Source organism: Melampsora larici-populina (assembly GCF_000204055.1).
Source record: "Melampsora larici-populina 98AG31 unplaced genomic scaffold MELLAscaffold_3, whole genome shotgun sequence".
NCBI classification, from domain to species: Eukaryota; Fungi; Basidiomycota; class Pucciniomycetes; order Pucciniales; family Melampsoraceae; genus Melampsora; species Melampsora laricis-populina.
Window position 1 is genome coordinate 2,066,872 of NW_006768767.1, and position 22,384 is coordinate 2,089,255.

The 22,384-nt window shown below is 42.0% G+C and overlaps 4 protein-coding genes across 4 annotated transcripts; 1 reads left to right on the forward strand and 3 right to left on the reverse strand.

Annotated features, from left to right (window-relative positions):
• Positions 1-1,038: 1,038 nt before the first annotated feature.
• Positions 1,039-2,059, reverse strand: MELLADRAFT_59634 (uncharacterized protein; the record flags this gene model as incomplete). The annotated part of the gene is made up of 2 exons (XM_007405229.1): positions 1,039-1,718; positions 1,771-2,059. The coding sequence occupies 2 exons, from the start codon at positions 2,057-2,059 to the stop codon at positions 1,039-1,041; spliced, it is 969 nt and encodes a 322-aa protein (XP_007405291.1).
• A 7,833-nt stretch (positions 2,060-9,892) lies between these two features.
• Positions 9,893-11,213, reverse strand: MELLADRAFT_59635 (uncharacterized protein; the record flags this gene model as incomplete). The annotated part of the gene is made up of 3 exons (XM_007405228.1): positions 9,893-10,297; positions 10,445-10,597; positions 10,650-11,213. 3 exons carry the CDS (start codon positions 11,211-11,213, stop codon positions 9,893-9,895), a joined length of 1,122 nt encoding a protein of 373 aa, XP_007405290.1.
• A 1,354-nt stretch (positions 11,214-12,567) lies between these two features.
• Positions 12,568-12,956, reverse strand: MELLADRAFT_102423 (uncharacterized protein; the record flags this gene model as incomplete). The annotated part of the gene is made up of 2 exons (XM_007405227.1): positions 12,568-12,761; positions 12,824-12,956. 2 exons carry the CDS (start codon positions 12,954-12,956, stop codon positions 12,568-12,570), a joined length of 327 nt encoding a protein of 108 aa, XP_007405289.1.
• A 1,611-nt stretch (positions 12,957-14,567) lies between these two features.
• Positions 14,568-21,867, forward strand: MELLADRAFT_102424 (uncharacterized protein; the record flags this gene model as incomplete). The annotated part of the gene is made up of 7 exons (XM_007405024.1): positions 14,568-14,714; positions 14,958-15,039; positions 16,834-17,319; positions 19,387-19,494; positions 19,710-19,781; positions 20,842-20,883; positions 20,972-21,867. The coding sequence occupies 7 exons, from the start codon at positions 14,568-14,570 to the stop codon at positions 21,865-21,867; spliced, it is 1,833 nt and encodes a 610-aa protein (XP_007405086.1).
• Positions 21,868-22,384: the final 517 nt, after the last annotated feature.

A 22,384-nucleotide genomic window follows, 5' to 3' on the forward strand; every position in this document is an offset into this window, starting at 1 on the left:
GGATTTTCGTCAGGTGACGTCTCCATGTAAACTCTAGCTTTATCGTATCCCTTAGTGACGTACTTATAAAGATACCTAATTGGCTTCGTTCCTACTGGTATCTCCACGTTGATGTGACACTCCATTAACATCAACAGGTACTTATTGTAGGGCACGACATGTTGATTGGTATATGTAAATGAAGGCTTCGAAACTGTGCGGCCATTGTCGGGCCTACAATAATTGGGGAAGGAGGCATCTGAGACCGATGTTTCTTCTGCGAAGGGTTTAGGAAATCGGGACCGGCACCTTCCATCAATCCAGCAAGGACCTCCTGGTCGGCAAGGACCATGTAGCATGAAGTTTTCTACTAAATTATGCAGATGTTCTTCAGAAACAGGATCGGGGAGCTGCGCCGTGACCAGACTGTCAATTTCGTCTGCCGTTTTAGGCCGCGATGATTCGTCCATGATGAACAACAGATGTGCGTGCGGTAGGCCACATTTCTGGAATTCAACTACCCCTAGATAAGAAATACATTTCCCTAATCTCCCCATGTCGTAAATCTCGCCTAGGAGACGTATAAGTTTTAAGTAGAAGACCCGGGCCACGATATCTGGACGGTCTGATGCTGATTCTCCATATTTCAATGAATTCTGGATCTCGGGCCAGTTGGGATTGGCGGTCATGGTGATGAACAAACTTGGGCTTCCAAACTCCCTCACCAACGCCATTGCATCATGATACAGTTTATGCATATGGCGGGGACCTCCCCCAAAGGTCGAAGGTAAGATGATTCTTCTTCCCGTTGGACCTTGGTTTCCATCGAAAGCTTCCCGCAAGCCTTGGTACAAATCAGCTTTGATAGTTTTTTGGTTGTTCTTATACCAACGCAATCGACTTCGCTCAACGCAGAGGTACAGATCTACAATTAGTTGTTGTGTTAGCCTTCGACCATGCAAGAACGGTGAAAATTGCTGATTCCTTTCGTATAGGAGATAAGCGCCCCACTCCAGATTGGTCACTTTAAAGTCATCGCGTTTTCCTAGGCAACACTTGTCAGTTCCGGAAGATTTCAACAGCGGTACTTTCGGGCTTACTTTTGTTGTTTTGTTTTGCGGTAGGTGATACGTAGTTGTCGTCCCATTGTTGCGACCCAAATGGTAACATTAGAGGATAGCGGAGAGGCAAGTAACCTGTACTCAAATCCGTAATGTGTTTCAACTTATTGTTCTTCCGATGGAGGATAATGTGGCGAGGTTTTTCGTCCAATGTTTCAGACGACTCAACGATTGCAGCTACGTCTTCGGGGCGAGGTTTATTATAGGTTTTCAATTCTCTCTTCCCTGGAGGTAAAGTTTTTAGCATGAGGCGGAGTGAAGGTTGTGACTCTAAGATACTGGCTGAAGATTTTAAAAACTCGGCATAAGGATTGATGTCGTTTAAGATGGTCTGAAGTTCGAGCATTACGACTTTCGATAATTTCTTATTCTTGAAATGTCCCAACCTTACATCAACCTCTCCTTCGCCCCCATCGCCAACTACATATATCTGTGCATAAGAAGGAACCTTCTTCGCGGCCGGCAAAGCCGATCCGATTCGATGCGCTAGTTGACCTGAGACCCGGAATGTGTTGATACCCTTCTGGCCTGCGACAGATTGGTCTACTTTAACCCCTAAAGAGGTGAACGACAACGCGTTGTTATAATGGGTGATGTTCTGCTGAAATTCCTTTGCATCTACGATTATTGGTCAGCTCTTGCCACGACGGGAGCACCAAGAAAAACTTACCTTTGTCTGATCCTGTGTATAATTTCAAGAGACTGTCGGGCACAGTAGGTCCTTCAAATTCTCCCCAAGGCAAGGTCACCGAACCCTGCTGACAACAGTTCGAGTATGTTTCTTCTTGATGTTTCGATTTAATCTTTGTCCTCTCCTCTCCCCATCGTAACGCGCCGCAGTACTGACACTCGTGATCCTGCTTCCCCAGCCGATAAGGCAGGTCTTGGAATTTTGCTAAAATGGTCGCTTGATTGTTGTCGGTGCTGGTGTTACACACGACTCGCCTGGTCAACACCATCACTGGACCTTTGCAGACGGCGACTTTCGATCTGTACTGACTCGGGGGTGGTGGCCAGCTCAAGCCTAAACCTAAGAAAAGCGACAAACAATTCAAGTTTTGAATAGTCCTGCAGAACGGAGAAATCAACCTAAGACATCATAAATGCAAATCAAACGTACACTTGATCACAATAAACAGCCCTGGAATCAGATCGAGTGACTATGTCACGAAGGTTGAACCTAATCTCAATTGAAGTGTAAGGATGATGATGGGTTTCGCTTCTATAAGGAGGTGATTTGTCCCAACGTCGCTAGAAACGCCGGTCCAAAAAATGACTCTATGGCCAGACTTTCCGAGGATTGGCAGGATTTGAACGACAGGAATTGGAGGAGTTTTCTTTGGGTATTCTGATCTTTTTGGGGCAGACTTCGAAAATTCTTCTCAAGGATACAGTTGTAAAAGGTCGGTTGAAGCAGCTGGCCAGGATCAAGGTTAGGGAGAATTTGTAAATAATTATGTGTTGTTCGAAAAGATCAAGTGGATAATGTGAAAGATGAATGTTTGGTTACTTTAGTTGATGTATGCCGCATTATTCAGAGGAACGTTATATATATCTCAGATTCCCGATGCATTTCGATGTATGAGCATTCGGTTTCAAAACTATTCAAATGCACTGCTTTTAAAAGCACAGGGAGTCTTTTGGAATCGGGTGCTTTCTAATTTCCAATAGCACATCTCATTTTTACAGCAGGTGTGCTGACAATAGTGATCGGGACGGATCTATGCGAGGTCCGTCTTCTTGGAAAAGCAATATAGAAAAGAAAACAAAAGAAAGAAAAGAAAATAGAAAAGAGAAAGCACTGAAAAGCGCGTCTAGAGAGAACCAAAGGAATTAGGCGGACAAAGAGAGAAATCGGGAATCACATCATCCCCTCTGTAAGACTGTAAACTTCCTAGTTTACTTGTTTGCCTTTTCCTTTCAGTTGGTAGCGTCTGCCTTTTTCTTGTAAAATAAGGTATTTCAAAGATTGTAATTTGGTGAATAATTTGTCAAGAGTTTCTGGTGCAATATCTTCGTTGATGATGTTGAAAAGGCTACTGGATAGATCAAGGTGTTTGACGAGATCGTCTTCTAGCTCGCTGGTCTCGATCGTGTAATCGTTGAGATGCGAAGTAGAACTCATCCGTTGTGCCTTTAAATTTTTTAAGTCGAGAGCCATTAACTTTAGCATTGAGTACATGACCGTTTGAGGTCATTAGTTCAAACGTACCATTTGGGAATGCATCTTTGATAATAAAGGGTCCATCCCACTTAGGATGCAATTTTGATGGTCTACCTTCAAAACATCGGAGGACTCGGTCTCCTGGTCTGAGGTTTCGTTCTGTGTAACATTGTTCTGTTTGAGCGTATCGTTCTCCAGCTCTATCATTGAGAAGCTTAATGAGGTCTTCTCGTGTATTTCTGAGTTTATGAACTTTGATATTCCGTTGCCTGTGGATTAGTTCGAGATTTTCTAAGGAACTATCAAATGTGAGACTTACAGCTTCGGATTGTAGCCGGGCTTCTTCTCCATAAGCCATGAAGTAAGGGGAGGCTTTCATTGAATGGGAGTAAGAAGCGCGGTAAGCGAAGAGACAAGAATTTAAGTAGTCATCCCATCGATCTTGATTATAGGGACTACAACACTTACGAACGCTGTTCATGAGGGTGCCGTGGAATCTCTCAATCAAGCCGTTGGCTTGCGGGTGATAGGGTGATGTTCGTACATGTTTTATGTCGAGACTTTTGAGAAATTCTTGGAATGGTTTTGAAATGAATTCGGAACCGTTGTCCGTGACAATTTCATCCGGGACTCCATGGTTGAGTACCATTTCTTTGATGAGCTTGATTGCTGCGTCCCCTGAAGTCGTCGTCAGTGGCTTTGCGTACGCCCAACCTGTTCCATAGTCGATAGCTGTGACAAGGTATTGGTTGTTGTTAGCAGTTTTCACAAGCGGTCCAACAAAATCCATGCCCCACTTACGGAAGGGTTTACCTCGGGGAATGACTTGTAAGGGTAAAGCTTGCTGTTGGTTGGGTGCCGAGTGAACTTGGCAGGCGGCGCACAAGCTGATGGCCTCTTTTACGATTCTCGAGATGGAGGGAAACCAATAACGCTTTCGTACGGCGTCGATGACGTCTTTCTCATTCCTGTGTCCAAGATCTTCATGGATCTGAAAACAGATGGCCTCGGCTTCTCTTAAGCTGGTAGGTACAGTTAGTTGGTCAGCGCTGAGGTCATCAAGATTAATTTTTACCAATCTCTTTCCATCAATCATAAAATCTCCGGTTCCAATAGTGTTCGGATCGACTCCAGCTTCAAGTTTTAATTTAAATTCGATCAATTGATGAAAGGGGTCTTCTTGATCATTGATGTTGAAGAGAGGGTCAGCTGTTTCGGGAGGATCGGCGTCGGAGGAAGTATTAGGTTTTCTTGATAAAGAATCGGCCGCCAATTGTTCTTTTCCTGGGCGGTAGATGATATGAGCGTCAAAGAATTCTATTTCATCTACGAAACGGGCTAATCTTCTGTTAACATGTTTTTGAGTTTTGAAATATTTCAAAGATTCGTGGTCGGTGCGGACTAGGACGGGCGAACCTTCTACGAAACCACGGAAGTGTTTCAAACCGTGAATAATCGCGAGGAGTTCGCGTTCTTGAGCACTGTAGTTTTGTTCAGTTTTTGATAGCTTGCGTGATTCGAAAGCAATAGGGCGGAGGTTACTGTTTTTAAGTTGTTTTTGGTAGTTGTTATAGTCGAAGTTGCCTACTTTAGGGACTTCGAAACTTGAATCTTGTTGCAACACGGCACCGATGTTCGTTCCAGAAGCATCGGTATCCAGCACGAATGGTTTGAATGGTGTTGGGTGTTGGAGAGGTACTGTTTCTGACAGTAACTTTTTGAGTTGGTTGAAGGCGTTTTCTTCTTCCTTCCCCCACTTAATCGCAGTTCCCGGCTTGGGAGATCCTTCAGTGAGCTTGTAAAGCGGGGATGCAATTGAAGAAAATTTGAGAATAAAACGTTTATAATAAGTACAGAGATTTAGGAATCCTCGTACTTGGGAGATGTTGGAAGGGGACGGCCACTCAACTATCTTAGCGATTTTTTCGGGGTTTGTCCTGATGCCGTTGCCGTCCACAATGTGTCCGAGAAAGAGTAAGGATGGTTTACCCCACTGACATTTTCTAACTGATACAACCAAACCTTCTTTTTGGAGGATCTCAAAGACAGTCTTGATGTGTTCAATATGATCTTGTTCATTTTTCGAGTAAATAATGATGTCATCTAAATAAACCAAGGCAAATTTGTCAATTACGTCTTTCAATACATCATTCATCATTTCTTGGAAGGTGGCTGGCGCATTACATAAACCGAATGGCATTACTTTCCACTGAAAGTGTCCTTGTCGACAGGTGAATCCTGTTTTTTCTTTATCTTCTGGGGCCATGGGAATCTGCCAAAATCCGGATTTCAGGTCGATTGTGGAAAAGACGTTTGAGCCAGACAAAAATTGATAAGCATCGTCGATACGAGGAAGTGGATAGGCATTCTTTCTTGTTACCTTGTTGAGTGCCCGGTAGTCAACACAGACTCTTGTCGAGCCATCGGCTTTCTTAACAAGCAATAAGGGTGAGCTCCAGGGAGAATCGGTGCGTTCGATGATGCCTTGTTCCAATCCTTCTTTAACAAATTGATTGATAATTTCGTGTTCTGCTGGAGTGTGTGGGCGACCGTGAGTCTTAATAGGTTTACTATCTCCAGTATCAATGTAATGCTTCTGCTTACGATCTTTGATAACCAATTCGTCCGAGAAACAGTCGGGAGCGATGACTTTTGCTTCTCGTTCTAAACCTTGGCCAAAATTGTTATTGTCAATTGTAAATAATTTTGGTTCGCCTTCTTTAGGTTGGATGTCAAAGATACCTGAGAATTTCTTGACAGTATAAGTTCCAGTATCGAAATCAATCAAAGGCTTGTGTTCTCGGTGCCAGGGTAATCCTAAAATAAGGGCGATATTAGGAAGAGGAAGTATATAAGCTGAAACGGAGAATTCGAAGGTTTCAAGGGTATCCCTATGATACATTTCGGCTTGAAAAGTGGCAACTTTGGAGACAGTTTCTTGGTTGCCGTTAGCCAGGCGTACTCCTTGAGCTATAACATCTTCGATTTTGATTTTCCTTGGATTCAATTCTAACATAGTTTCGACTTGATCTGAGGAGATGTAATTACCGGCAGCTCCAGTATCCATAATTGCGTCTAAAGGCATGTTACGCCAGTGGCACGGGTAGATTGGCAGTGATGTTTTGCCAGGCCCTTGGTGCGCGGCGAGTTCCACCATACTCAAGTCAATAGGAGTTGGTGGGTTGTCGATAGCTCGGGCTTTGAGTTCTTCATAGTTCGTCATATCAGACGTGATCTCAAATTCGATTTCGGAGGGGTGTTCAATGGCCTTGACACTTGAATCTTCATCATCCGGGGTACAGACTGAGTCGAAATCGTCGTCTGCGGCTCGGCTCGTGTAGGTGGAGCTTAAGATTCTGTTCCAGCCTTCCACACATTCGAGTTCCTTTTCACCTAGGGCCAGTCGGTCAATTTCAGCAACAGGGGAATTGAAGGGTACCCGAGTATGTTGATAACCATCAATTAGGGAGCGATCTAGTTTGAATTTCTTCTTACTTGGATCCTTGTTGATGAGTTCTTTGATATTGGCATAGTAGATATCGTGTTTTCCATCTGGGTCGTGTGCAGGGAGGCGCTCTGATTCGGTTTCTTCATTGGTGGATAGGGATCTCTTGAGATCGGCTTGGTCGATGCGAAGTCCATCTAAAGAAAAGTAATCGATTCCTTTAGAAACAGTAGGGGGGCTATCTTCGTTACCATAGGCTCGACAGGACTTACAGCATCGGAATCCACTCTTGAGTTCATCCTCCATTAATTTACCAACTGCTTCACGAGCTTCTTGCATTTCCAACAAGGCCTTGGAATCTAACCTTTCTAACTTCTCTAAATAAGTCTTCTGGTAGTCAGCTAGTGATTCACGACCGTCTTCAGTAGGTCCGTCAAGGCTTTCTGAAGATTCTCTTGAGGCGCCTAGCATACGTCCTTCAGAATCAAAGAAAGGCGTGGTGAATTCAGCTTGTTCTTGTAATTCAAAATCTTGAAAGGGCGGAATGAACGAATCAAGAGAGTGGGAAGTGGATGGAATAGGAAAAGTAGGATCATGATCGATCAGTAATAAGTTTGGCTTGCGTCTATCTCCTGAGAAGTTGTGTCGTTGTTTTTGCGAGTTAGGCGACTTGTTTTTATTGCGAGGGCAGGCGTTCGCGCGATGTCCCTTGCCGTGACAGGAGTAACACTCGACATTGGCGAGATCGGCCAAGTCTAGGTCCATCGGACCAGAGCTGTTTGTGACAGCATGAGGTTTGCCAAAGCTAGACGAAGGTCGGTAATGGTGACTGTGGCGATGAGAAGGGTTAAATTGAGGTTTCTTCTCGTGATTCTTTGAAGTCGAGGGAGCCTTATCATCCCAATTCTTGTAGCTGCGATGGTTGATCTTCGCACTTCGCTCTGCTTCTCTTGCAGCAGCGTACACAAGCTCCATGTCTTGCTTCTTGCGTAGTTCTTCTTTGTTGTTAATTTTGTCTCGGTAATATTCAGGGAGCTTGTCGAGGAAAAAGAACTTGCGCTGTTTGAAGTTCATTTCATCCTCAGGCATATGAGCCATGATCTTACGGAACCGTAAAATATAATCGTGGATGTTGTTGTTCTTGAAATAACAGACCTTCAATTTTTCTAAGTTTTCTTCAATCATGAGGTCGAAGTTGTAATGTTCAAGGAATTGAGTTCTAAAGTCTTGATAATCGGTGATTGATCCACCTTGCTTGGTTCTGATACCGTGCCAAAACATGTGGGTTTCTTCATCTAAGTATGAACCCAACATTTCACCCCAGGCCGACTCTGGGTATCTATGCATCTTAAAATTGGATTCCAATTCCGAGATCCATAAATTCGCGTTATCGCCAGGGCCGGTGAACTTTCTAGGTTCGGCTCGAAAGGGATCAGGTTTGTTCGGGTCGCTAGCACGGTTGGTATGTTGGTGTTGATTGGCTTCTAGTTGGTGGATCTGATTAGATTGCTGTTGGTAAATCAAGTGATGTTGATTGCGAAGTTCAGCAATTTCGCGAGCATGATTTTGAGCGTTGTTTTGAGTGTCGATGTTGACTTGCTCAAGTTGAGCTCGGATAAGACGCAGGTCTTCAGCTGGGATCGAGACAAATCCCAAGTTTTCTTCCATGGTTGAATGAGATTCTGTTCGTAAAGAATCGGAAGGGATTATTAAAAATTATTCTTTAAATAAGACTTGATCAGAGTCTAAGGGTACGTACGTTAATTCTTCAAAAAGAATGTTCAATGATTCAAAAATCGAGATATAAAGGGTTGGTAAAAAGCTTTTGGTTTAACGGTGTTAATAGTAGGTTTCCTGTGTGTAAGGGATAGGAAAGATTTCTTTTAATGAGTTCTAACTAATCAAGGAAAGTGTCGAGAGGAAATAAAATAACTAGCTAGGGAATTTTAAGGCTTACAACGAGTTGTTAATCTGGGTGTGAGGGTTTGTTGCTTCTGGGTAAGGTTTCCGGTGAGGATATCTGTGAACGGAGAACGAAGGAACACAGAGTTTGGAGAAAAACAGAACACAGATTAATAACTAAGCTTTCTTTGATATCAGGTATGGCGATGATTTAAAGTTAGAGAGAAAAAGAAATAAAGAACACACAAATATATATTTGTGATCTACTCACAATCTTTGGGGCGAGAATGAGCAGGAAGTAACTTGATGAATCCATTTCCTTGGGAGATGCGAGCTGCTTATATATGCGAGCGTCTACAAGTGAGGTACGAATAAGGAAATAGAGAGATACAATATGAGGCAAGGGATTGCCTAGGGATGAAGTACAACGATCGGTAAGAATGGCCGGATCCGGTATAGCTGGATCCGAGCTACAATTGGTAACAATAGTGATCGGGACGGATCTATGCGAGATCCGTCTTCTTGGAAAAGCAATATAGAAAAGAAAACAAAAGAAAGAAAAGAAAATAGAAAAGAGAAAGCACTGAAAAGCGCGTCTAGAGAGAACCAAAGGAATTAGGCGGACAAAGAGAGAAATCGGGAATCACAATAATGTGAAAGATGAATGTTTGGTTACTTTAGTTGATGTATGCCGCATTATTCAGAGGAACGTTATATATATCTCAGATTCCCGATGCATTTCGATGTATGAGCATTCGGTTTCAAAACTATTCAAATGCACTGCTTTTAAAAGCACAGGGAGTCTTTTGGAATCGGGTGCTTTCTAATTTCCAATAGCACATCTCATTTTTACAGCAGGTGTGCTGAGACCTACGCAGCCATGGAAAGGTTCCCTGTCACATTATTAGTACAGTTCAGCGGTGTGTAATCGGCAGAGGCACTGCAACACAGTCCTTATTCGCGAAAAGCCTCCACATATGGACACGACTCTGAACCAACAATGACCGGGAGGGCACCAGCGTCAATGTGGTCATGCGGTGTCAAAATACCTCGAGGGCGTCAAGCAGCTCACTTTTCATAGTGGAGCAGAATTTCAACCACGGACTCAAAAGTCGATATGTCACAAGCTGGAGTGGAACAAATCAGGTAAAAGGACTCATCATGTCCCCCATGGAAATGAAACATCCGATGAATGACTGATTTCAGGATAACAAACTATTACAACAATTCAAAAGGTAATGAAAAAATCTGATCAAAAGGGAAAGGAACCCCAAAATTCTCCTAGTCCTCGTCACTCTCCTCATCTGCAACAGATTGTTCTTCGGACAATACCTCGGGTATAGCCTTTGCTTTTGCTTTTCCTTTGCTCGGTTGCGTGGCAGTTGGTCCTTCCCCGTCTTTCGAAGCTTCTGGAACCGTGGTTGGATTTTGCCCTCGGGGTGAGTTGGCTTTTTTAGGTTTTTTGTTGGGAGTTTTGACCGCGTTACGGACTGGAGTCGCTCTTGCTCTTTTCTTAGGTGATTCGGTTGGCTTTTCATCGACATTTAACCCTAGGTTCAAGTCCTTTGAAGACCCTTGAACCAAATGATTCTCATCGAATATCCTAAACACAGAACAATCAACATTAGATGTGGCAGGCAAAACTCGATGGAAGGAAACCCTACATTTTTCCCCGTGGTCTACATCCTGGAGTTACAACAGTTTTGCCTGAGATTGGGGTGGCGGCTACGCCAGTGGACGAAGGGCCAGACGTAACGCTCACTCCAGTGATCTGATAGCGAAAATCATATTTTGTAGATGTCACGCATTTGAAAGGAGTGAAGACGAACGAACCTCGACAATCCACATATGCTTGGACATATCTTTCCCTATTATATGGCTGACCAACTGAACTTCTCGGTTAGGGATCAGTAAAGGCTGCAATTTTTCCATTAATGGAGACCAAGGACACCTATATTGGACGTCAAAAGAACTCAAAGCACAGATCTAGGATTGAAAAGTTAGCAACAGTCGTTATTAAACGTATGGATCAAATTACCTCGGGGTTGTAATCCGTGTGTCGCACTACGACAACGATCGTGTCTTTTCCTGCCGACACAGGTTCCACGTCACGCGAAATGATTACGCCAAGCCCAAAGACGCTGACTGAGTTCAATAAGTCACCTTTGAGATCCCGTGAAGTTGTCGCAAAAATCTGATTCTTGGGTTCGTAGTAGAATCTTTGTTCGCCAGGCTGGTTTAATGCGATCAAGCGACCCTTTAAAAAATATACACCATCTACTTCCAGAATAATCTCGATACCACCGTAAGCGGAACCCTTGATGACCCATTCCATGGATTCATCAGCATCGGGCTCCCGAGTCACGATAGTCATATGGCTGTGCCTGAACCCCCAAGTGCCTTGAATGTCGGACTCGAGCTGTTTGAGATTAATCAGCGCTGTGATGTTACAATAGACATAGACCAGAATGATACTGACTTGCGCGAACACGTCAAACAAAGAAGAGATATAGAAGGGGTGATTCTTTTTCTTGCTGTTCGATGTACCCGTCGTCGCGTCAGATCGCGCCGTCTTTGAGGGCTTGAAAGATGACTTTAACATAGTTGGGAGGTATTGTTATTTGTATAACTTGTCGATTGTTGAAAGTAAGTTATAAATGCGGTTGATCAAATGGATAGTGAATTTGTTGTTTCAGCGGAGTATTATTTTCAAGGCGATGGAAATCTGAGAGGAGTTGGAAGTGAATGGAAACCAAGGATCATCGCCAGACACCGACATATATAGCTTTACCAAAGTCATTTCAAAAAGTACCACTACATATTATGCGACCAGCTGGAATATGGAAAAGTACGACAGGCACCTGCTTCCTTAAACGGTCATGAATAGGCCAAGAACGGAGACGTAGCGTCCGGACCGCAAAACGCAGGCCAGGCTTGATGCCAGCTTTTCGAAAAGCATGGAGCACAATTTGCAGGCTCAGTCCAAACGAAGAGCACATTACACAACCGCTTGTTGAAAAGCCTCGCAATCAATAGGGCCCATGCAAAGAAGAGGGTCCTGTATTCATGCACTAAATGGTTGAGGATCGAATCGCACAATAAAAAAGAATAAGTGAATTACCTGTATATCATATATTTTGAGTTCTCGATCACCACCAAAGAACACGAAAGCGACAATGGATTTGTCTTCCAAGTGAGTGACAATTATAGATCGATGGTTCTACTATTGAAAAGCAACAGCGTAAAAAGCAGATGCTTTTAAAATAACCTGAAGAGAAGCTTGGAGTTGAGCACAGACAATTGACTGAAATTAATGGTTGACTGCAGCGCAACTCAGTAACCGGGTCCCACTGGAACAAACTGAGTTACAGTGCAATCATGAAGGAGGCGTCATTCACAAACCCTGATTTTACTCGACACAAACTTTATAAGTGGAGACGGCGGAATATGGTGTTGACTGGATGAGCAGTCATGGGAGCGTCGGCTCAAGTCAGTTCAAAACTGATCAGGATGATACCGAACGCGCATGAAGATGTTACCGGCGTAAGTATCGAAGGAGTTGACAATGAGGGATGGGAAGCCCGAGGTATAATCACAGTAGATGAAATTATCAAGATGCATGCGGCAGACGGGATCACGAAACGTGGATTAGGAATACAACTCCGCAGCACAAATGTTCAGAAGTCGAAGCAATAGAAGACTCTCAAAATGGGCACATTAATGATTGGAAGTGTGATGCGGAATCTCTAGAATCTTATGCCGGAGATAAGACAAACAAATACAGCCGAGGTAGAATTGAAAGGCAAGGGGACAACTAAACAGTTCACAACAACGGCTAAGACCATAACAGGCAAAGAAAACAGGATAGCAAAGGATAGTACAACAGCAGAACGATAGCATATTCTTAGATGAGCAGAAACAGAGTAACAGAGGATTCACTTAAGCAAAATGAATGTTCATTTCTCGGCTAAGCGTATCAAAGCCAACGTTGAAGACAGGTCCGCGACTCTAGACGCGGTGGGTTCTTCCATTATCATGAACAAAACCACTCCAGTTGAGTAGAGTTTGAATACAAAGCGGTAACGAAGACCCATTGTAGAATGTACCAAAGTTCCTGTGCGATTAACGGAGCGCTTGGGATTACGATAATCTGAGAAAGCGATGGTAAAGGTCAGATCAATTCGAGACCAGCGTAGTTAATTACCGACTAACCGTTCATTATCTTAGTAACAACCTTGAATAAAAAGTCACTATTCAAAGGGTGATCCCATGTGGCTGCGACGTGCCATTTGAAACAACCAGTGCCGCGATGAAAGGAGTTATACACACTTCGATGGACTTGCATAGTATTGAATTTGGATAGGATTGAGCAGATGATATTGAATTTGGATAGGATTGAGCAGATGACTTTCAAGGTACGGTATGTGAGGTGTAGTAGCCGAAGAGTTGCAAAGATGGAGGAGGAATTGACGCATGAGGACGGCCTTATATATCTGATGTGAAAAGTAGTGATTGGTCGAATGGTACCACTATCATATCATTAGCTCGTCCTATTGACTATTGTCCAACAATAGACACCGAAAACATGAATAAAGATCGGTTTGAACACATATAGTAAAAAATGGAGGAGACCGAACAATGGGTCGGACTATGGAGTTAAAATGCCATATTCAAGGGAACCAATGTTTCACACCATGAGGTACAAAAGACCAAAGTATCAGAAGAACAGCAGATAGACAATATGTAGTACATGCGCGGACACATCTCGGGATTTGGAAAGCATCATGCTATAAGAAAGCACAAAGGAAAGCAAAACATTGTTCAGAGGAAGGAGACGCCGAGGATAAATTCGTGATCGGAAATACCTAGTGCAAAAAGCAAAAGCACCTGTTAGGCAATTAGATACCAAGAAAGCACATGTCAATAGCTAAACGTGATAAGCATATGGATCATTGTAGGGAGCATAAAACGGGTAAGTGGTCATAGCTGCAGGCCTGCAAATAGGTAACGCATACATTGGGAAAGGAAAGATGAGTTGACATGAACACAGGAACGGTAGCTTTTCACAAAAGCATGTTTGTTCGATGCCTGCGGCGAAGAAACATGCGTCCAAAAGGGTGGCACAGAAATAGGGATGCGCAGCCGTAATTCATTTGTAACAAAGGGAGGGGAGATATACCGCCGATGTGAGCGAGGAAGGAGAGCATTTCGAAAAACACACAGAAAGCAAGACAGATGGGAAAAGAGAGCGATGCCACGCTTATAAAGATGGGTTCCGGACAATAAACGGACAGAGCCATGGCAGAAAAGTGACAGGTTGTGGAGCACTTCGTGATCGGAGCTTATTGCTATCGAATCAATCAAATGGAAGTGTAGTGATCGCGTGAGGTGCATTGGAGAAAAGTAGATGGTTAGATAAGCAAAGTCAAAAAGCAGATCGGATTTCGGGAGGAGGAGATCAACCAATAAGGAAAGGATGAGAGTAAAAGCAGGCCGTAGGCATACGGTGCGTGAGGCGGAAGCGATAGCAAACGGGTATAAGTAGAGGGCGTCGATGAGGTTTGGAATCAGCATCATCCAACGCTAGTCACGGCTATTCACGAAAGTGGGCCTCAAGTGAGAAGCGGATAGATCCGGTGTTTCATACTCCAATTACTCGATTGCTGCCGAAGGGCGCAGGAATCCGTGAATTGGGGGGGTGAATCCGGATTTAAGAAGATTAATTGTTCTCTCCCTATTTCAATCAGTGTGCAGCTTTCATTAAAGCTCATTACCTGATTCTCACAGGTAATAACCATTTTAAGTGGTTATGAGCCCAGCGCTCTTGCGATTAGCTACCACCATCATCATATTCATATTTTTAAACGCAATTGTACAGTTTAAAACGCACACGTCAAATCTTGATTTGATCGAAAACGGTCAACAGAGTCAAAAACCGACGCATACATTCATCATCATGCCTTCCGATTCGAAGATTCACATCGTCAAACTCAACGATGACAACTACACCAAATGGAAAGGAGATGTTACTGGTTACTTGATGTCTCATGGTCTACAAGAATTCTTGATTCCTACTCACGTTCCTGTTCCTCCATCTAACGATGTTGATGGAAAAATCAATTTTGAAGCCTACGTGACTCGACAGAACAAGGCAGCCGGTATAATGTACAGTTATCTCTCAGAACCTTATCACATTCAAATCGAAACAGAAGGTCTTCTTTCAGATCCTGTTGGTATATGGAAACATTTGAAGGAGAAATTTCAATCGACTTCTGCTGACAGTCAAGGTCGAGCATTTCGAAATTTCTTTCGAATTCCTTTCGGTACCCTTGATCAATATATCAAGGATGTTCGAAAAAGCATTTCTCTCATGGATGCTTGTGGTTGTCCTACTACCAATCCGATTCTTGAACCGATGTTATGTGAAGGTATTCTGTTCAAACTCCCAGATTCAATGGAGACAATCGTTGCTCTCATTACCGCCAAACGATCAGAAGAAACCAAGCTTACTTACAAGCAGGTTCTAAAAATGCTTGATTCTCATCTTGTGGATTTCAACAAACGTCATTGAGATGACAACTCAGTAGCTTTGATGACTACTGCTGCTGCTGTTCCTTCTCGAACCTATCCGTATCCACGATGCTCGAATGGACGACATAATCCTGCTGTGACCAATCATATTCCTGATAAGTGTTGGGTAGCATTTCCACATCTGAAACCTTGACCAAATCCACGTCCTCAAAACTCCAAATCTCGAGCAACTACGGCTATCTTGCAAAAGTCGTATCTTGACGATGTTGTTGAGACTTCGGCACTTTCATGTCTTTCGACTTCACCGGCAGAAGCTGTATTATTAGACAGTGCATGCTCAGATCATATGGTAGCCGATAAGAATCTTTTTAAAACTTATCAATCTATTGACTCAGAAGTATCCTTAGCGGATGGAAAATCTATTCATATTGCTGGAAAAGGTGATATTGTTGCTAAATCTTTCGGTGAAGAAATTTCTCTGCCAGCTTTTCATGTTCCTACACTTGGGAATTCTTTGATAAGTATGGGATGTTTATTGGAAGATGGTTACGATCTATTTCATGAACATGGAGTTATCTTGATGACGAAAGAAGGAACTGGTGGATTCACTGGTCAAATCAGAAATCGAGTCATCGAACTTAGCGTCGTCTTCGGTACGTCTTCGCTCAAAATCTGCAACAATGTTACTTCATCTGATTATACTGTTTTACATAGACAGTCCGGTCACACCAATCCAGTGCGCTTGAAAGTGATGTATGGAGTCAAAGCGCCGGAGGAGTGGTTTTGTGAGGAGTGTGCCTTATCAAAGGGGCATCGTTTACCTTATTCAAAATCATTTCCAAAACCATCTTTTCCTTTAGAAATCATTCATAGTGATCTTAGTGGAAAGATCGCATCTGTATCTGAAGGAGGAGGTCATTATTATTTTAAACTTACTGATGCTTTTACTAATTATAAATACGTTTACATTATGAAATCAAAAGATGAAACTTTTGCGTGTTTTATGAAGTTTAAAGCTGAAGTGGAGACATTTCATAATCGAAAGATTGTCAGTTTAGTAAATGATGGTGGAGGAGAGTACATGTCAAAAGTCTTCTTGAAAACACTTTCTGAGAACGGAACGACTTCGTACATTAGTGCTCCTTATACTCCCGAACAGAATCCTGTGTCTGAACGAGGCAACAGAACAACTAGTGAGAAAGCCAGAACGTTATTAAAACAATCTCGTTTGCCAATTTCTTTCTGGGGAGAAGCGGTTTCAACTGCCGTTTTTCTAGAGAACATCACTCCAATGGCTAAAATCGGAAATCAAACACCTTATGATTTATGGTTTGGTCGAACATTTGACATGAGTCGCCTGAAACCTTTTGGATGTCGAGCATACGTTCTGATTCCGAAAAAGTTCCGCAAGAAATTTGATGATACATCATACAAAGGTGTTTTGTTAGGTTATCAGCTTGGAATGAAGAACTATAGGATTCGTCTTGAGAATGGTAAAACAATTTATTCACATGACGTTACCTTTGACGTAAATTCTTTTCCTGGAATTAGAAATTCAAATGATGAAGTGTTTGGAGAGTTTGTGGAAGATATTCTTGATTCTTTTACGACTCCTTCCTCTAGTTCAGAAGATTCTTCATCATTTGTGCCGGCTGATCCACTCATACCGCCTTCATCACCTGGTCAGTTAGTGCCAGTTGACATTCCTAGACCTATCAATCAACTTCCAGCCAATCAACTTCGACCTGCAGCTCCAATGGATATTGAGTTAGTGCCTGACATACCGGTTCCTCCAATTGTTCCAATGGATCTCAGCACACCGCCTTCAACACCACCAGGTCAATTAGTTGTTTGGCAACAACAGCAACAAGCTCAACCACGTGTTTCACCAATAGCGCCCATTGTGCCTCAAAAACGTCCTGGTTGGGATTGGCAACCTCTAGCCATCATGGCACCGAACGACATCTCAAGTGTTGTGGATGAGTCAAACATCTTAGTCCCTGGCACTAAGCGGCATCGTGCGAATCTAGCTCAACGACGACGTGCTCGTGCTTCCAGGAAACGGTGTGCTAAGGCTCTCAAGTTTGAAGTTAAGAAGTATGAGAATGATCAGAAGTTAATTCAATCAAATGTAATTCTTCGAAATGCTTTTACGCCTGGCTATCATCTGACTATGCGTGCGATGCAAACTACTGCTGTAGCAGGAGTGAGCATTGATCCAAAGACATATCTTCAAGCACTTAAATCAGATAATCATTTCGACTGGAAGAAAGCAATTGACAACGAATTGGAGAACATGGAAAGAAGGAAAGTGTGGGAAGTGTGTGAGTTGCCATCAGGAAAGAATGCTATAGGAACAACCTGGGTATTTAAGAAGAAAATGGGGGGTGATGGTGAATTAATCAAGTTCAAAGCACGCTTATGTGCGCAAGGGTTTTCTCAAGAGTATGGAGAAGATTATAATGAGACATTTGCTCCTACGGGAAGAATAGCCACTCTTAGAACAGTCAATGCTATGGCAGCAGCTTACGACCTTGATTTATTTCAGATGGATGCAGTTGCGGCGTTTTTGAATGGAACACCTGAAGAGACGATTTACATGCGTATTCCGAAAGGCTTAACAATTAAAGGAGCTACGATATCATCAGTTTTGAAGTTGAAGCAAGCACTTTATGGCCTGAAACAAGCACCTAAAGTTTGGTACGACTGTCTACGAGCATTCTTTCACTCAATTTCTCTCATGCCATCTTCATCAGATCCTAGTTTGTTTATTTCGAATGATCCAGCGTGGAAATGCATTGTGCACGTTCATGTGGACGACTTGACAATCGCAACTGACGACTTTCAACGCTTTCGACGATTGATAACTGAGAAATTTCAAATGGATGAAGATGTAGATTACAAATATATTCTTGGAATGAAAGTAACAAGAAACAGAGAAGAGCGTACTATCACTTTAACTCAATCACAGTACATTCAGAATTTATTAGAAGAATACAACATGACTGATTGTAAATCGGTGGGGTGTCCAATGATACCAGGGAGCTATTTGGTGCCAGGTTCAGAAGAAGAGATGGAGGAGTTTAGAGTATTAGACGAAAATTATAGACATGGTGTGGGTAAATTGATGTATTTGAACAATGCGACACGGCCCGATATTTCTTTTGTAGTTTTGCAATTATCACAACACCTCAACAAACCATCAATCTTACATTGGCAGGCATTCAAACGAGTTCTACGGTATTTGAAGGGGACGAAGACTGTTGGAATTGTTTTAGGAGGAAAAGGATTAGAGTTAAGAGGTTTTGCTGATGCTGATTTCGCATCTTGTCCATACACAAGAAGGTCAACTGGTGGTTATTGTACAATGCTAGGAAACAGCACGGTTAATTGGAAGAGTAAAAAACAAGAAAATGTAGCAACTTCAACAACTGAAGCTGAGTACAGATCTGCTTACGAGGGTGGACAAGATTTAGTGTGGTTTTCTCATTTATTGCATAACTTAGAAGTTCAACAAAAGAGTGCTCTGGTGTTAAATTTAGACAATCAAGGAGCGATTGCGTTGACTAAAAATGAACAGTTTAAATCTAGGACAAAACATGTCGATGTCAAATATCACTGGTTACGTGAATTAGTTGCTGATAAACAATTAGAAGTAGATTACGTTTCAACAGAAGAGATGATTGCTGATATATTCACGAAAGCGCTAACACCAATCAAACATCGAAAGTTTTGCTCTTTGTTAGGCTTACATGATGTCACAAAGACGGGGGGGAATTGAGATCGTAATGTGATCTTAATGGCTTATTTACATTTCGCTGTGATTCTTTTCTTTTATGACATCATTACATTGATCATAGGTTAGATAGACATGACGTCACATCCTGTTTACTTCGATATAAAAGATGATTTGTGCTTCTTTTCATTCGCCCTTTCTCTTTATCGAACTTAAACATTTTGTCGCGTACAATCTTCTTTCATCAGATTGTTCTCTCCCTATTTCGATCAGTGTGCAGCTTTCATTAAAGCTCATTACCTGATTCTCACAGGTATTGTTCTCTCCCTATTTCGATCAGTGTGCAGCTTTCATTAAAGCTCATTACCTGATTCTCACAGGTAATAACCATTTTAAGTGATCTTACCATGGAGCCCATCCCGGTGAGTTGCTCGACCGCTTTAATACAGCCAAAGAGACTTGGTAAGGCAATTGCATTTTGAAGCTAAATAATTTTCCACTTCAATAGATCCCAGTAGACAGTTCTGTCGTGTTGAACCCAATCATCAGAGCACAGAATCGTGGCCGGGCATGGAGACACACCCAAGTTTAAACAGATTAACGAGTAGCAATCAGGGTTCATGCATGAGATTCAGTTTTGTAGCGGATCTGATGACTCGTTTCCGCCGTGACAAAAAGAAGCGTTTGGTGAAATTCGGACCTCTATTGAGAGAAGCCCCTCCATCACCTGATTTGAAAAGACTGCAGAGCCCACACAAAGGTTTGCAATTTTCCATCTCTTTCGCCTTTGAAACCATATTTAATCGATCTTTTCTCCCGAACTTATTTCAGCCTCAGGGGGTCAGGCGGCAGACAAATTATCTTCCAACTCGCCTGATGGCTCGTCAGAAGCAACAGCACTATGTAAGGGTGTTGGAGTAAATCATGATTGGGTCAAAACCAATGACGGTTATGGAGTCAAAAGTATTGACTGTGTGTAGCGTTGACAGAAAGGAGTGTAGCAAGGAGGATTCAAATTGAAACATATTCAATCAGTGTCAAGGTACAAGGTTAGGTGGAAGAAATGTTAGAATGTCTTGACAAAATGGGATTTATGAACTAGGTGTGATGAGGAAGATATAGAGGGTCTCGCCGGATTGGGATTGTAGTTGAGTTAAACTGAATAAGGATGTGGACATGATGTTTAAATCCCAAAATTATCTTTGTGACATTTTCTCTTATAATCTTGCCTCTCTTCACATTTAGAACTTTTTCCCTCATCAAGGAAAAAGATTCTAAACGTGAGTTATCAATTAAACTTTTTCTTTTATCAAAATACTAAGAATTCTACTGAACCACCTTACTATGATTATTTGTTTTCCTTTATCATCTCTATCATCTCTTTCACTTCAAAATTCTCTCTCATTTAGTTCAGTTTCATAATCCTCCCTGTTCCCTTCCAGGTTTGTCGAGTTTAGCACTCGTCCGTTTTAGTTGCCTCAGCGTGTCTTGTCAACACGGGCTGATAGTTTTGTTAAACCTTTTTAAAGGTGTGTTGTATGTTGCTGTAGCTTCTCATTTTCCCTCATCAAGGAAAAAGATTCTAAACTTCAGTTTCATAATCCTCCCTGTTCCCTTCCAGGTTTGTCGAGTTTAGCACTCGTCCGTTTTAGTTGCCTCAGCGTGTCTTGTCAACACGGGCTGATAGTTTTGTTAAACCTTTTTAAAGGTTTGTCGAGTTTAGCACTCGTTTCTGTCCTAGGTTCACAGCGTCGAGCGTGAACACCTCATTTTCTTACAAAGGGCTCTCCATGATCTTCTTATGTTGCTCTCTCTTCGTTACATTGACATTGAACCTTTTGCAAAGTCAACTGGCCTTCAGGTTCAGAATTGTTAGAGAAAGGTAAACATGTCCCATATTTGTTTACGGTAATGATAGCAGTTCTAATGTATAAAATCTTACCTGTATGATTTTAATCCAAAGATCCAAGGGGTGAAGAAGTAGTCAAAAAATATGTAGAAGAATGTGAGTCCTCAATCAATCCACAGTAAAGAGAAAGATTTTTCTTGATTTGAACTGGATCTCAAAATTTGGTTTTGCTTACCTGTTTCAGTCAATGCTAAAGCCTTCACCAAGTACATTGCGGATCAAGAGGAAAAAAGTGAAAAAGGACAACTCTCAAATTTAAAAAAACTTACAGAAGCAAGCGAGGACACGACACCAAATCAATTCGCCACAATGATCCATGCGTTAGAACCTATGGCGAGCAGCAAAATATTATCACTCATAAAGGCTCAGAATTCAGATGCCTTTCATCCTATGTTCACGATCACCTCTGAACTGAAGAAGGGTACGAAAGATATCGTCCGGAAAACAATGAAAGAGCATCTAGAACAGAATGAAAACTTCACAAATCCAGCACACAATTTATGGATGTTCTTGCGATCCTTGAAACATAAACTATATCAGCGAGAAGATAACAAAGCAAAAGCAACAAAAGACTATAGAAAATGGTCATACAATTCTTCTTTGCTCGAAAGGTCGGTCAAAGACATGTTTAAAGAAGCAAGCCAAAAATTGTCTTCAGAAGCAAGCCAAAAAGGGTCGCCAAAGACAAGCCTTAGAAGAGTTCCTGAGCCACTGTCTGTGAATCATGATGAGGATGTTCTGGACAAGATTGCTGATAAGATGACAAATAGGATCCATCTAGCAATGACTCGTGATGGATATCCAACCTTGACAGAAGAGAAAGCGCTTTACATACGACAATGTTTAGCAAGTGTGCACACCTTCACTTTAAAATACACAAGTCCTATGACAAAACCATTACCAAACGTCATCAGTGGTTATTATTCAACAATTTTTCACCGTTACTCGGGTACTCCAGAGCTTTCTCATTTAGCAAATCGATTACATCAAAAATATAATTCATGTCTTCCTGAAAGTGAGAGGCATGATATAACTGCGATCAGTCTTGACGATCAAGAGACTGCAAAAGATTTTCTTTAACTTGAAGATTTGAGGGAGAGATTGGATGTTGAGAAGACACATAACCTCTTTTGAAACGGCTTGCTTTTTCATGTTTTTTTCTTTCTTCCATTTTTTCAGCTTCTCATCCTCACATCTTGTCATTTTGTTGATTTGTCCACTCATTTGATCAACATAATTGATACCTTGTGGCATTTATTTCTAATAAATTCATGAGAAATGAGATCATCTATTTACTGCTAGAGTTGATAACCCCAAATGAATGAAATCACTATTGTTATCTTATTATGGGCACTTTTTTTCTCATTTCTTGAAACAGATGAATGTAAATGATTTTTCATAACTCTGGTTGTGCACTGATTCCTTTTTTAATCAGATTGAGTTCAAAGAAAAAATCAAGTTGACCCTTTTTCCTGAATCTTGAAGTTCACCTGGCAGACAAGTGTGTAGTTTTGAGATTTAAAATTTACGAAATTTCAAGGTGTTTTCCTAGATATACTTTGAGAACAAGAAGTCAGGCATGAAAACTTTAGCTCTC